General features: G+C 41.3%; 1 protein-coding gene across 1 annotated transcript in view; it reads left to right on the top strand.

The window, feature by feature from the left end:
- The first annotated feature begins 2,273 nt into the window (after positions 1–2,273).
- Positions 2,274–15,319, top strand: part of BST1 (bone marrow stromal cell antigen 1) — a 22,612-nt gene continuing 9,566 nt past the window's right edge. The window contains exons 1-6 of the mRNA XM_012638416.1: positions 2,274–2,543; positions 3,722–3,848; positions 5,331–5,466; positions 9,400–9,482; positions 12,260–12,336; positions 12,678–12,770. Of these exons, the coding sequence (XP_012493870.1) occupies positions 2,344–2,543; positions 3,722–3,848; positions 5,331–5,466; positions 9,400–9,482; positions 12,260–12,336; positions 12,678–12,770 (716 nt within the window). The 5' untranslated portion in view covers positions 2,274–2,343. The remainder of the gene's footprint in view (positions 2,544–3,721; positions 3,849–5,330; positions 5,467–9,399; positions 9,483–12,259; positions 12,337–12,677; positions 12,771–15,319) is intronic.

Genomic DNA, 15,319 nt, shown 5'->3' on the forward strand with positions numbered 1-15,319 from the left:
CACTGTCTTCAAAATTCAGAAGGGAAATGATTTCCAATTTAAAATTCTACCCAACCAAATTCTCAATCAACTGTGAGGGTAGAATAATGACATTTTGAATTATTATGCAAAAGTCTCAAAAAGTTTAGTCCCGGCCGGCGCGGTGGCTCACGCCTGTAATCCTAGCTCTCTGGGAGGCTGAGGTGGGCGGATTGTTTGAGCTCAGGAGTTCGAAACCAGCCTGAGCAAGAGCGAGACCCCGTCTCTACTAAAAATAGAAAGAAATTAATTGGACAACTAAAAATACAGAAAAAATTAGCCGGGCATGGTGGCGCATGCCTGTAGTCCCAGCTACTCGGGAGGCTGAGGCAGGAGGATCGCTTGAGCCCAGGAGTTTGAGGTTGCTGTGAGCGAAGATGACGCCACGGCACTCTAGCCTGGGCAACACAGTGAGACTCTGTCTCAAAAAAAAAAAAAAAAAAATTTAGTCCCTATGTATCTTCTCAAGAAACCATTGAAAGATGCACTCCATAAAACAAGAAAGAATACATGAGATATAGGAAAAAGGGCATTCAACACAGGAGAGATGGAAGGGAGGTACCAGGGTGACAACTATGCGGTAAGTAGAGAGAGAAAGAAGCTCAGATTGGGATGGAAAACTGGACAGCTCTAGGAAGGATGTTTCCAAGAACGGCCAATCCACCCCCTCCCCCCCCAAAAAAAGAAGGAAAAAGAAAGAAATTATACACATGCCCTGAAATACTGACTGATGCTTTTGAATGCATTGAGAGATTTACATGTCTTGTAGAAAATTTGACCGTAATCATAAGTGCACATAGTATACATAAGTGTACATAGAATACCAAGCAAACAAACAAACAAGTGGGGCGGGAGGAGACAATTATCTTGAGGATAAACAAGAGGTTTACAACAAAGGAAATGTAATCATAGAATGCTATAAGCTCGACCATGAATAATACTCACAAGATCATCGTAATGTAAATGCTGATGATTTATTTAAAGCTGCGATATAACCACATTGTGAGAATGAAAGGAATAGCAGGATGCATATTGGGAATGGGGGGGGTTAAAGCTAAAATTCCCTTTTCTATACTAGGAAATCAAAGAATAATATCCAAAACAGAAACATCAAGAAACAGCATATAGGCATGTTACTTAGAAATGTGGAAATAAATACCAGAAACAAAACTGTTGAAAAAATTGAAAATGCTTATCTTTCGAAAGTGGATTTGACTTAAGGAGGGACTAGACAGGAGAATGTGGATTTGGTTATAGAAAAAAGAGATTAAAACAAAATGTTATAGAACACTCCTCTCCTCCTCCCTCATGTTTACCAAGTGCTTACCAGGCACCCAGAGTTCATAGCTATCATTACCGTAAGAGTTGAGGACTTGGCCCTCCACGTGGAATTCTATTAATCCTGGCTCTCTTAAGCTGATTGTCTCTAGGATTTTGCATCTATCAAGAAGGGAGATGGTGACCTCTGACAAGTTACAGTCGGCCCCACGGGGAATTGGTTCCGGGATTTCCATGGATACCAAAATCCACAAATGCTCAAGTCCCTTATATAAAATGGTGTAGTACTGTATTTGCATATAACCTGTACACACCCTCCTGTACACTTTAAATCATCTCTACGTTCCTTGTAATATCTAATACAATGTAAATGCTATATAAATAGTTGTTATACTGTATTGTTTAGGGAATGATAACAAGAAAAAAGTCTGCACATGTTCAATACAGACATAACCATCCATTTTTTCTCCCTGAATATTTTCCAGCTGTGATTGGTTGAATTCTCAGATGTTGAACCCACGAATTCAGAGGGCCAACTATACTTAACTTCCCTGAGTTTACTCATTTGTAAAATGGGGATAATTATAAACCTAGCCAGGAGGGATACTGTCAAAAGTAAATAAACATTATGTTTGCAGAGTGCTTGGCACATAGTAACAACTCAGTGAAGATTAGTTTTTGTGGTTATTTTCTTAAAACGAACAAAAACCCTTTATCACTGGCCAGTGAGAAAGAGGGCATCTGCCAAAGTTGTCATAGTTTGGAGCCAGAAAAGTCTTTCTTTCGATAACTGAACTCTCCTCACCTTTTCTCCAATCTCGCTGCTTCTTTGGGCATCCCTCCTCCAGGACTCCAGCCGAGCACGGTCGCAGCAGGCCTGTCCCGGGTGAGGTTCCAGGAGCAGTCTTGTAACTGAAGAAAATGGGGGAACAGAAGGCGAAAGTGCTAGGGCGAGAGGCGTACCCAGCGTCAGCTTGGGAGCCGCCTTAGTGGGAGGAGAGAAAGTGAGTCGAGGAGGCAAGAAGCTGGAGGAGCCAAAGTCTCTGGATGGCGGTCCAGGAGTGCGCGCCATCGCGGCTGCAGCTGCCCCGGCGGCTCCTGCTGCTGCTGCTGCTGCTGCTGCTAGCGGCGGGCGTGGGGGGCGCTGGGGGCGCGCGGTGGAGCGGGGAGGGCACCAGCCCGCACTTGCAGAGCATCTTCCTGGGCCGCTGCGCCGAGTACAGCGCGCTGCTGAACCCCGAGCTGCGGTGAGCGCCAAGGGGAAGGGGCTGTGAGGAGAGGAAAACGGAGTCTAAAGGTCGGGGTAGGGAGGATTAGAGGGCTCTTGACGTGAGGGATGGGATGGCAAGGGTTCTAAAGGAGGGGGGACGGGCGCGGGGGGAGGGGGAACATGTGTGGAGGGCGGGGGATCTAGAGGTGGGGGAGCCGTGGGAGGTAAGGAAGTCTGCAGGTGAGGGGTGTACTGTGGGGGGTCTAGAGGTGAGGGAGGGGTGTGTTTGTGTGCTGTGTGTGTGTCTGTGTGTGTGTGTGTTGCGCGCAGGAGGGGCATGTCAGTCTAGAAGTAAAGGTTAGGTAAAGGCGAGTTTGGACGCTGGCAGTTGCCAGTCTCCCCAGGTTTATCTGGAATCCTCGGAATGTGGTCTCTAACTGGAATTCCTTAAGTCCAGGTCCTGAAATTTAAATTTCAGATCCTCTGATCTAGAGGACTTTTTAAGTATTAGGTCTTTCTTGTCAGCACTGAGCTTCTTACTGATTTTTGCTCCTTCTTTGGACCATGTTTTTCCTGTTTTCATAACGTCTTTCTCTTCTGCTAGTTTTTATTGTGACACATTTCAGGCAACTAAAAAAGAGCAGAGAATCATGCAAGGAATGCTTATATTACTCACCATCTGGCATGAGAAACGAAAAGTTACAAATGCATTGGAAATGTTTTTTGAAAGCTAGCATGGAACTCAAGAGTGAGGCTAGCACTAACGGACATGCTTTCTGCCATACCAGGGGGTGGAAACCCTTTGCAATCTTTGATTTCATAAGTCCTGCAAGTCAGCCCGGCCTCACCTGTTTCCTGAGTCTCATGATGGATCTGCATGATGAGACTGACCCCATTCCCATGTCTAAATGAGGAGGCACCTGAAACCGGGAGGCTGCATGGTTTATTGGAATTGTCACCTTCTAGCTTCGTGTCTTTTCTGATTGTCTTTGTGAGCCTGGGGTAAGGCAATATTCCTTAGTTCTGAGAAATCTGTGCAGCACTTTCTGAGACACAATTCCGATGTCAGATTTCTAAATCCATCACCTGGAGCCATGACAATCTGTTGTCTTTTTTGTATGCCTACTTATGCAGAGTCAATATATGAAAAAAATGTTTGTAAAGCCCTTAGAGAAATGGAAATATTAATTATTTCCAACTTGTACTTTTGCACAGGGACAAGAACTGCACAGCCATCTGGGAAGCCTTTAAAGTGGTGCTGGACAAAGATCCCTGTTCTGTGCTTCCCTCAGACTATGACCTTTTTATTAACCTCTCCAGGCATTCTATTCCCAGAGACAAGGTAACTCTACAAGGGACTTGGGTAAAACAACACTTTCTGTCTCTATAGAGATAGATGGTGCATGGGCCAGGTATAAGATTAGCTGTCCCCAGCATCTTGCAACGTCACTGAAACATCGAGCAGCAAACTCACAGCGCACATGCTGAGCTCTCTGGCGGGAAGCCAGCTTTGTCTCCAACAGTGACTCTAGGTCTCCTGCCTGGTTGTGGGCAGTAGAAAATTTTCCAAGTCAGCAAGTCAGTGCAGGAATCACCACAAGGACATCAGGACATGGCCATACCTTTCACATTGGGCCTCTACATCTGGCCAGTTCTGGATAACCTCCGTCCTAACTGGCCCAATGGCCTGAACCTTGGGTAATTCAGAAAATCCCCAATCTCAGCATCATCTCAGAAGATTAATCTTTTCTTTTAATGAGTCTTAAGATTATATTTATTCAATACCAGTTCCTTTAAGAAAACCACGTTTGTTAATATATTCTGTCTGAACTCCGAGGTCTAATAAAATGAAAATAAATGAGAAAATCTACCTAAAATGTTTGCTTAGAACAGTATCTCAAGTTCAAAGAGAGTTAGACATCATTTTTATTTCGGTGACATGATTGTTCTCAACCTGATTTTTCCATTGTGTGTTATTTGTAAAGGAAAGTTAATGGAGCTATGAGGTTCAGAGGTATAATAGACTAAAAATATGATTTTTAAGTATATGTTGTATTTTGAACCTTGCTGCCTGCCTGTCAGTAAAGAGGAGAATCACAGTTGTTGCTCTCTTCTCTCAGAGATTTGGTGCTAGTTGATCAACTCAGTAAATACTTCTGTGTGCCAGGAATTGTGCTAAGGGTTCAGGATGCAACAATGAAAAACAGCCCTCATCCGTGGGGACCTTTCAGTCTAGATATAGTCTGATTAGACTACTGAGGGTTAGATAGATACATAAAGAGTGGGAGATTTGTATTATTGTTATATGAAAACACTATTTATAGTGGAAACTATAAAGTATAATATAAAGGTAATGTATTTTTGAGGCATTTTACACTTTAGGAAGTGCTTTTTGTGATTGCATGCTATCCTAACTACAGTTGTGGGAGAAGAGGAAGGGCTCATGCTCCACATTTTTCAGATGTAGAAACTGAGGCACTGGGAGATTACGTGTCTTGGTCAAGATTACACATCTAGCATGTGACAGAGTCAGGATTCAAACCTACGTCCCTTGGTCATTTTTAATGCAGGGATCTTACCACATATGTATATATTTTGCATTACTGGGAAAATATTTCATTATCATTTACATGATCCCTTTGGAATAAAGGGAGGATAGCTGGTAGCACTCTTTGAACAGGTAAATAAAGACAAAGAAAAAGAAAGTTCAGTTGTTGTGCAGCAGGTCAGAGTTGAATGGAAAATGGGTTGCCTGATTTGGTTTGATGATATCGTGCCAGCGATATCAGTTTTGTGTTTTAATTTTTTGTTTGTTTTTCCTTAGTCCCTCTTCTGGGAAAATAACCACCTCCTTGTTATTAGCTATTCCGAAAACACCCGTCGCTTTATGCCCCTGAGTGATGTTCTGTATGGCAGGGTTGCGGATTTCTTGAGCTGGTGTGGACAGAACAATGCCTCCGGTAAGACTGTTGCACAAATCACAGATGTGTAAGAGTTCCTGTTTACCATACATTTACCATTTGGGCCAAATGCCTTCATATGCATTCATCTCATTCTATCCTCCTCAATAATAATAATAGCAATAATAGAGAGTACTTATCTTTTGCTAGGTACTGGTCAACGCACTTTACATATATTAATTCATTTAATCCCCACAATAGGCCCATGAAATCCTATTATAATTCCTATTTTGACAAATGAGGAAACTGAGGCTCAGCGAGGTTAAGAAACTTGCTCAGGGGCACATAACTAGTTAAGAAACTTGCTCGGGGGCACAGCAGAGTCAGACAATCTGACTCCAGAGCCCATACTCCCAACTGTGCACAACTCTGCCTTACCATCCTTATTTTCCAGAGAGGGAAACTGAGGCTTTGTGAGGTTAAATGACTAGAAGTGGTAAGGCTGGGACTCAACCCTGTTTTGACGGATTCTGAAGCCAGCAGATATTTCGAGATTAAAATCACAAGGAAAGTTAGAGTCACAAGAGCTGGCCTAATGGTACTGAAAACTCTCCTCATTCCTCCAACTACGGCGGTAGAAGCTAGAGATACAGCAGTCCCTGGCTTCAGGGAGCTTACAGCCTCATGGGGGCATTTGCTGGAGTGATGTCAAAATAGGAATTATAATAGGATTTCATGGGCCTATTGTGGGGATTAAATGAATTCACTCTGATGTAGGAAGGACTGTGTGCTAAGGAGTAGCAGAGGGAGACATTAACCTCAGCCAGGGCATCAGGGAAGCTTGAGGAGGGAGGCTAGCAGGAAGGGAGGTAGGGGAAGTGTTTCCATCTTGAAGACTGGAGGTTCTTCCTCCCAGGGTATCAGAGTCACTTTAAAAGTTAACCTAATGTCAGTTCTGCTTATTTCTCCCCCATTCATTTGTCCATCCAACTAAAATTCATGGAATGCCTATTATGTGCCTGGCCTTTCTCTTCTAGGCACTAGGAACAGCAGAGAATACAACAGGAAAATAATACCCTAACTTTACATTATTGAGAAGGGAGATAAGACAATAAACAGGCAAGTAAAATATATAGTCTGCCCTAAGATTGTAAGGGCTACAGAGAAAAACAAAACAGGGAAAGAGGATAGAAAAGGTTTGGGGAATGGGGGGAGAGGAAAGTGTTGCAGTTTTACCTAGATGCCCAGGGAAAACCTCACTGAGAAGCTGATATTTGAGCAAAGACCTGAAGGAGATGAGAGAGAGCATTTTCTGGCAGGGAGAACAGCAAGTGCAAAGGTCCTGTTTGGCATATTTAAGGATTAGCAAGGAGGGCAGTGAGTGAAGAGGAAGGTGGTGGGCTATGAGGCAAGAGGGATAAAAGGGGACCAGATGGCAGAGGACATTGTGAGGGCTCTGGCTTTCACTGTGAGATGGGAAGCATTGCAGGGCATAGGCCAAATGGACATGACCGTTCTTCCAATGGAGAGCGACCAGGAAGCCTTAGTGCGGTTATCCTGCAGAGGGTAGGGAGAATGGGGGTGGGGTGTGACAGAAAAAGGATAAAGAAAGGGAAAGTTTTCCAGAAAACCACATTGCTTCCTTCCCCCCATTTCTATCTGTGTCCTCCGATCAGGGCTTTGTTAAAGGAGGAAGTGAAGTCTAGCAATTTGAGTCAGCTAAATAATGGTATGTTCATATCATGGAATCCTGTGGGGCCACCAGCAATGATAAGGAATTTTGTATTTATTGACCTAAAAAGATGTTTATGACATATTTTTAAGTGAGAAATCAGGTTATATAATACTGTGATTGGTATGATGCTATTTAAATTAAAAAAATTATACCTCAATAAAAATATACACATAGAAAAAGGTCAAGAAGACAGCAAACCCAAACTGTTAACAGTAGTTATTTTTAAAAAAAATTTAAGTTTTATTTTATTTTTGATTGACATATAATAATTGTACATATTTATGGGGTACATTGTGATGTTTTAATATATGTATACATTGTGTAATGATCGAATCCATCCATCACCTTAAACATTTATCATTTCTTTGTGGTAAGTAATTCAAAATCCTCTCTTCTAGCTAGTTTAAATTATACAATGCCTTACGGTTAACTATAGTCAGCCTACTATGCATTAGAACACCTAACTAACTGTTACCTTGTACCTGTTGACAACCTTTCCCCATTCCACCTCCACCCCCAGCCTCTGGTAACCTCTGTTCTACTCTCAACTTTTATGAGATTGGCTTTTTAAGATTCTACATATGGGCGAAATCACGTAATATTTGTCTTTCTATGCCTGGTTTATTTCACTTGACATAATGTCCTCCAGGCTCATCCATGTTGTCACAAATGACAGAATGTCATTCTTTTTTATGGCTGAATAGTGTTCCATTGTGTATGTGCACCGCGTTTTCTTTACCTATTCATCGGATGATGGACACAGGTTGATTCCATATTTTGGCTATTACGAATAGTGCCATTAACAGCAGTGCTTGCTGCAAATATGAGGTCATAATTTTTTCATATCCCATATTTACTATTTTTCTGTAATTTAGATATATTATTTATGAGAATAAAATATTCTTTAAAAAAAGAATACTTCGAGTAAGTAAATGATCATAATACTCACCAGTTGTTCACAGTCTAAAAACAAGAAAGTATAAAATAGGCAAATTGCTATTGGAACAAATATCACCTTAAGCCCTGGCTGTCAGAAATGGAGGAAGGAACACTGGGGAACCGAGACTTAAATTCTAGTCCTCTAGAATTTACACAGACCGTCCATGGAACCTCTCTGAGCCTCAAAGATCTTCTCTGAAAAATTGGGACATTGACCTGCAGAGATAATAGGTAGCTTGAAATATTTTCAAACCTGAAGTGTGTAATTCAAAGAAGTCACTAGCACTCTCTTAAGCAATGATTAAGTAATGGTCCTCTCTTTATAAATGAACTTGGTCTCGGAGGACTACTCCTTAAAACATTATGAATCACCACATTTGCACTGCCCCTGTAACACAGCATTTCCCTTCAGGCAGTATACATTTTGCCCTGTTTGGGATCCTCCCTGAAACAACTTGTCAGTTAGGAATTTCTCCTTTCTTTATAAATGGCGAGCACAGATCCCGTAGATCTGCTGACTTATATCCTTAAAAAGGAATTTTTTTTTAAGACAGGGTCTTGCTCTGTCACCTGGGCTAGAGTGCAGTGGCATCATCATAGCTCAATGCAACCTCAAACTCCTGGACTCAAGCAATCCTCCTGCCTCTGCCTCCTGAATAGCTGGGACTACAGGTGCACACCACCAAGCCCAGTTAATTTTTGTATTTTTTTATAGAGACAGGGTCTCGCTCTTGCTTAGGCTGGTCTCAAACTCCTGACATCAAGCGATCCTCCTGCCTCAGCCTCCCAGAGTGCTAGGATTACAGGTGTGAGCCACTGTGCCTGGCCCAAAAATTTTTAAATTTAATATATTTTAGCATTTTATGCATTTCAAAATGTTATAAAATTTCTATTTTCTGGCTAAGGATTATCACATCCTTGGTCTTTTTTCTTGTATTTACTTCTAAGAGAAGGCTGACAATTGAATTTTCGGAGGAGGCACTTCTCTCAACAAAGCAAAGTTTTTTTTGTTTGTTGTTTGTTTTTACATCACTGCTCTAGAGCTCAGTGGTCAGCTAGGCTGACTCACTAGCCAACTGCTTAGTTCTCCCCATTCCTACATTTATCCCAAGCAAAGTGACAAATATCTTTGTATCATGGTCTAAGTGGTCACTCACCAGGCTCCTTGTGGATTGAGTGGGCAGACCATGAATGTTAAACTTGCACACATTGTACAGAATGCAGGCCAAGTATATTTTGTGGAGCTGGCAAATATTCTGAATTAATTCTTCCCTCATAAAATTTTTGAAAGGAAATGTGTTTGTCTGCTTTCTCCTTAGGACTTGATTACCAATCCTGCCCTACATCAGAAGATTGTGAAAACAACCCTGTGGACTCCTTTTGGAAAAGGGCATCCATGCAGGTGATCTGGAGACGGGTGACTGAGTCGCTGCACATGTGTAGGACCCGTGAACATGGAAGGGAGGAGTTTAGTGACTAGGACCCTGGGTCGTTACTTACCCACACTTTCCACTTTTATAACATCCTGATTCATGCTCTCTGCTCCATAAAGTTGTGAGGATTTAAGGCGATAAAATACTCAATGCAGTGCCTGGCACAGAGAAAACATTCTGTAAATGTTAGCTATGGATGACGATATTAAATAGTCATTGTTGTTTCTATTATGTCATGGTTGTTATTAGTATTTCAAATCAATGTAATTTTGATTGATATATATATAATAAAATGGGGCAATTCCTGCTTTATGGAAGACCTTGGGACACCTCAGATCTCACTGTGGGAGCAAGAAATGTTCACAGACTAATATTAATGGGAGAACATTAGATAGATGATAGAACACAGAGGATAAACTGGAGGCACAGAAATATCCCCTCAAGGCAGGTCTGTTCTTAGAGTATACTGTCACCAGAGTTGATGATGGCTATCAGTAGCTATAGAATGCCAGTGACTACAGCGTACATTTTCTGTCACCAGGCTTAGAATAAAAATTAGAAATAAAGAGTGTTAGGTCCTTAGCTCAGTGCCTGGCAAAGTGCTGTTGACTATTAAATGTTAGCTATGTTGACCAGGCAGATGTCAGGGCACTTCCCCCACCACAGCCGGCCGTGGGCTGTCCATGTGTCTTTTGGTCCCGTCTTCTACTCTGGATCCTCGGGTGTCCACTGTTAGTCAGGGTGAGAGGGACTTTGGTCAAACGCTCCAGCATGGCTGCAGTTTGGAACAAAAGACATCCAGCTTATTACTGTGCTCTTCTGCCAGCGCCAGTGGGAGCACCATGTGCTCTCACTGCCCATAGGTTTCACGTTGAGTGCAGGCTCCAGTCAGCTGGCAGTGGCTGCCAGCGCCCCTCATTGAGAATTGGGAGGCTGCAGATGTGTCATCACCTGACGCAGGTGGGGGATTGAAACAATAACTCAGGGGAGATGTCAACATTATATGTAATGGAAACTATATATTATACTCAGTGGATCTGCCAGACTTTAAAGTATGTGCTCCAAACCACCACCTTATAATTCCTCAGTTCTATAATGGGAACCTCTAATACGATAGAGCCCACACCTTTTGAGCCCTTAGAATATACTGAGTAGTCAAAGCATGAGAAGACGTGGTATAGTATAGTGATGTGGAGAGGGTTTGAACCTTACCAGGTAAGTATTTGAGAAATATTAATAGTCATCATTTTATATGTTTTAATATTTATAACAGTCCTGTGAGGTAGATACTCTGAACACCTTTATTTTACAGATGGGTAAGTGAGGAACAGAGAGGTCATGAAACTCTACTAGGGTTACGGAGCTAATAAGTGGGGAGCCCCAATTGGGAGACAGGAAGCCTGGCTCCAGAGCCCAAACTTTCAGTCACTGCATTAAAAAGCCTCATTGTGTCTGCATGCATTTTTTTAATTAATTTTTTCTTATTGTCAATGTAATAGCTGCTCATGATAGAGAATGATAAATTACAGAAAATATAAATGAGAAAATTAATCATCCATGTTCCTACCACCTAAGCCAACCCCTTCAGCATAATGATCATCAGGCCTTGCCATTTAAGGATGTAATATGACTGTTAACACTATTTGGAAGCAATCTGAGGCAAGGATGATATAGAGTATTGTTGTTTTGGTGCAGAGGGTATTGGGTGTGACTTTGCTAGAGAGTAAACCCAGCCATGTATATCTCAGTGCCACATAATTCACCTCTACCCCTATCTTCATTCTAGTGTAAACATTTTATGAGGGAAATGATATGATCCAGTGGTATTCTGAGCTGGAAATCTGGGAATGTTTCTGGATATATCTCTGCCATGGGAATTCCCAGACTTCTGCCCATTTAGTTTAAACATAGTAGAGCTCATGCTCTGCTCACCTAATCTCACATTTTGCTTTGAATGTAAGCACTTCTGATGCTATTGCAAATACTTTGTAGACTTTTACATATGACTGGTTAATAGTTGAGACATATAGGTACAATGGTTTACCTACCATTTCTTTGTTATTATTTTATATTGGTTAAAATATTTCTATATTACAAGGAATGCTCACTGCCCACCTTTGTGCACAGTTCTGGTAGTAGTTCTCAGTGCTGTTTGCCAAGTATTTCCAGCTTGTCTCCTGAGCTCACAGTTTGCACTTTCCTCCTTCTTGAAGTTATTTACATGTGACTTACACTGGCCAATGAGATGTGAGTGGTAGTGACATGTGTGACTTCTGGGTGGAACCAGTTTGTGATTTGTCACTTTCCCTGTCTTGCTGCCCTGACAATCAGCAACTTTGCAGATGGTCCCAGAGTAAGAGCATATGGTGCAAAACCACAGTAGGCTTGTGATAAACATGTAGCATGAACACTAAATAAATCTTTCTTGTTTAAACCACTGCAATTTTGAGGCTGTTTGTTACGGCAGCATAGCCTAGTTTTTTCCAGCTGATAGGATACTGTGTATCTCATGTTATCTTCCTGGAGTAGATTTCCAGACATGGAATTATTGAATCCATGAGTTTTCAACATTTTAAGGCAATTTTCTTTCCAAAATAAACCAGCTTGCATCCTTATACTAGCTATATGAAATACCAAATTTATCACATCCTTGCCAATATTGAGAACTGTTAATTTTTAAAAATATTTATTTCACGGTGGAAAAATGATGCCTTCATTTGCTAAAATTTCTTGGTTCTTCTTACAGTATTCAACAGATAGTTCTGGGGTGATCTACGTCATGCTGAATGGTTCAGAGCCAAAAGGAGCCTATCCCATCAAAGGGTAAGAACACTAGCACCAACAATTACAGCAGAGAATGACAAAATGTTTTCTTTAGTTGTTTTGAATGGAGGCTAAAGAGAATAGCCTTAATCCCCGATCTAATGTTTGCTTTTATAAATCCACGTAAAGCAAAACAGTCGATGATTTGGTGACCAGAACCACGTCTATAGAGTTACACCATTAATAGCTGATAAATACATGAATAAAATAAGTAACCTAAAGCTAAAAGCTAAAAAACCCTAAAAACTTTAAAAAAATAATGTGTGAATCAACTAACGACTGAAATGGAAAAAGTATAATATTGCTTTAGAACTTTAAGAAATGTTCTGCTTGTTTCTCAGTTTTTTTGCAGATTTTGAAATTCCATACTTTCAGAAGGATAAAATCACACGAATTGAGGTCTGGATTATGCATGACATTGGGGGACCGAATGTGTAAGTTACCATATTGATGATGGTAATTGTGCAAATTTGCTTTTCTTGAATATGATATGATCAAGTCCATTTTATATTTTCAGTTCTGGGGAGACGACAGTCTTCTTTGTTTATAATGTGGTTGGTAAAGAAAAACAAAGGCTTGACTCTCTGGGAATACCACTAACTAGTCCTGGGAGAGAAAACCTTCTTTATCCAGGGTACTTCTCTTAGCCAGAGAAAATGGTGTTCCTTTCTGAGTGATTTGAGCAGCTTTGAATAGGTGAGTTTCTTATGTATTTGTGAGGGTCAAAGCCAGTTTCTCTTTTTGGTTATTTGAAGCCCAAAAGGACTTACCAGTGGTTCTCAGAATGTGGGATTCTATAAGGAAGATATTATTTTCAGAGGACAGCCAGCTTTACACCTGGGTCTTAGATAACTAACCAAGGAAACTTTTATGGTCCATATTTTCTGGACAACCACTTGAGTTTATATATACATGCAAGCTTGAATTCATCCTCCTCAGCAATGAAGGGCACTGCTGGCACAAACTCCAGATAAAACATTAAACCCATTTGATTCAGAGACAAGCCAGCAAGGCCACAGCCTAATTAAAGCTGGGCAGCCATACTGGATCTTCAGAGGCAAGCTGGGGCCTTGTTCTTCAAATGCTACATGGAGGAAAGTATGCCAGCCCCAAGGAGTGGTTTGCCATTGAAAGTGTGTTCCAGGAAAACCTCAGCAAATCCCATTTCTGGCCCGCAGGATCCTCTAAAACTAACCATATAATGGGTGATATTTTTTCCTATCTATTGGGCAATAGATTGCAATACATTTGCAAACTACTTGATTCCATAAGTTGTACCAAGATCCACATTTTCCTTCTCAGAAGACAGATTATACTTACTGTTGCATGAAAAACGTGTATTGCTTATCTTACTTTTGTGAGAAGTTGCTCTTTGTCTAGAAGTTATGCTTGCTTGTTGTTTTAATGTCTCTGTCAGAGAAAGTTTGTCCTTCGAACCTACCTTTAATGAGATAAGGAAATTACCATTTCATTGTTGTCACAGCCCATCATTTCTGCCGCAGGAGAAATTACAAAAGGGGTTAGAACACCTGGTTGTACTCAGTACACACCTGGTTGTTTGAGCTGCAGGGTAGAGTTGTGAGTCATTAGCTAAGGAAGTGGGGACCTTGGCTCAGATTTTAGGGAAAACACATGAGGACGATAGTTAATAAGATTTTATTGTGTTAGGGATTATTATTAAATAAGTAGATTTTAGCTGCTCTTGTCGCAAAAAAAGTAACTATGAGAGATGATAGATATGTTAATCTGCTTTCCTATAGTAACCTTTTTACTGTCTATATGTATCCAATGACATCATGTTGTAAACCTCAAACACACACAATAAAGCTTATTAGAAAAAAGTGAAACAAAACTCATAAGCAGAGCGCTAAAAACAATGTGGCAAATATCTGATTGCTTTTAGCATGGCTTTGGCTGTCTTTATTCAAAGCAACAGTAGAACAACCCACTGACTTGCCTCTGTGTCCAAGTGTCCTGGAGCCTAAATGTCCTTGCTTTCTAAAAAAGTCCTAAGTAGTAAGCCTGGCCCAGAGAAGGGCACTGTCCCATATTTTGGCAAGGTTCTAAGAAATGATGTCACTCAACACTTTGCCCTCTTCATTCCTGTAATGCCTAGAAATCCACTGCTGTGAAAACTTCCTTCGATTGCTCATGTCCTTCCTGTACAATCCCTCTCTATTAATTTTATGATAGGGAGGCTGTCTACCTTTCCATTTCACATAAACTCAGGCAGGGTCCTGCCTGCCATAAGAACCCCATGCCTATTAACCACAGCTGGCAGTGTTCTATCTACCTCTGTTTGGCTATATAAATTCTCCCTGCTCAATTGTGACCATCAGTTAAGGAGGGAAGAATCACTGTTGGTGAGAGTATGGGAAATGGACCAAGCTGTACTTTGGCAGTGCATATGAAGAGCATTAAAATGGATTCAAAACTTTGGTGCCAGAAAACCCACTTTCAAGAATTTATGCTAAGGAAAACAAATAATTAAGGATGTGTAGGGAAATGAAGTTTTAACAAGGTTTGTTGTAGTGTAAATGGCATTGAAATATAGGAATCAACCTAGGCCTTCAACAAGATAGGACTGGTTCTATATGTTATGGCCTGTTTATGTAAGGGAGACCATGAAGGAATTAAAAATAATGGCAAAGAAGTATACACACACACACACACACACACACACACACACGCACACAGGCTATAGCAGAATACAAACCACACTGGATAGCAGAGTCCTAGTGCTATATTTAAAAAGACTTGTGGAGGCCGGGCGAGTGGCTCACGCCTGTAATCCTAACACACTGGGAGGCCAAGGAGGGTGGATTGAGCTCAGGAGTTCGAGACCAGCCTGAGCAAGAGCGAGACCCCATCTCTACTAAAAATAGAAAGAAGTTAATCGGACAACTAAAAATATATAGAAAAAATTAGCCGGGCATGGTGGCGCATGCCTGTAGTCCCAGCTACTCGGGAGGCTGAGGCAGGA

This window comes from Propithecus coquereli, unplaced genomic scaffold, assembly GCF_000956105.1.
Source record: "Propithecus coquereli isolate 6110/MARCELLA unplaced genomic scaffold, Pcoq_1.0 Scaffold13, whole genome shotgun sequence".
NCBI lineage: Eukaryota > Metazoa > Chordata > Mammalia > Primates > Indriidae > Propithecus > Propithecus coquereli.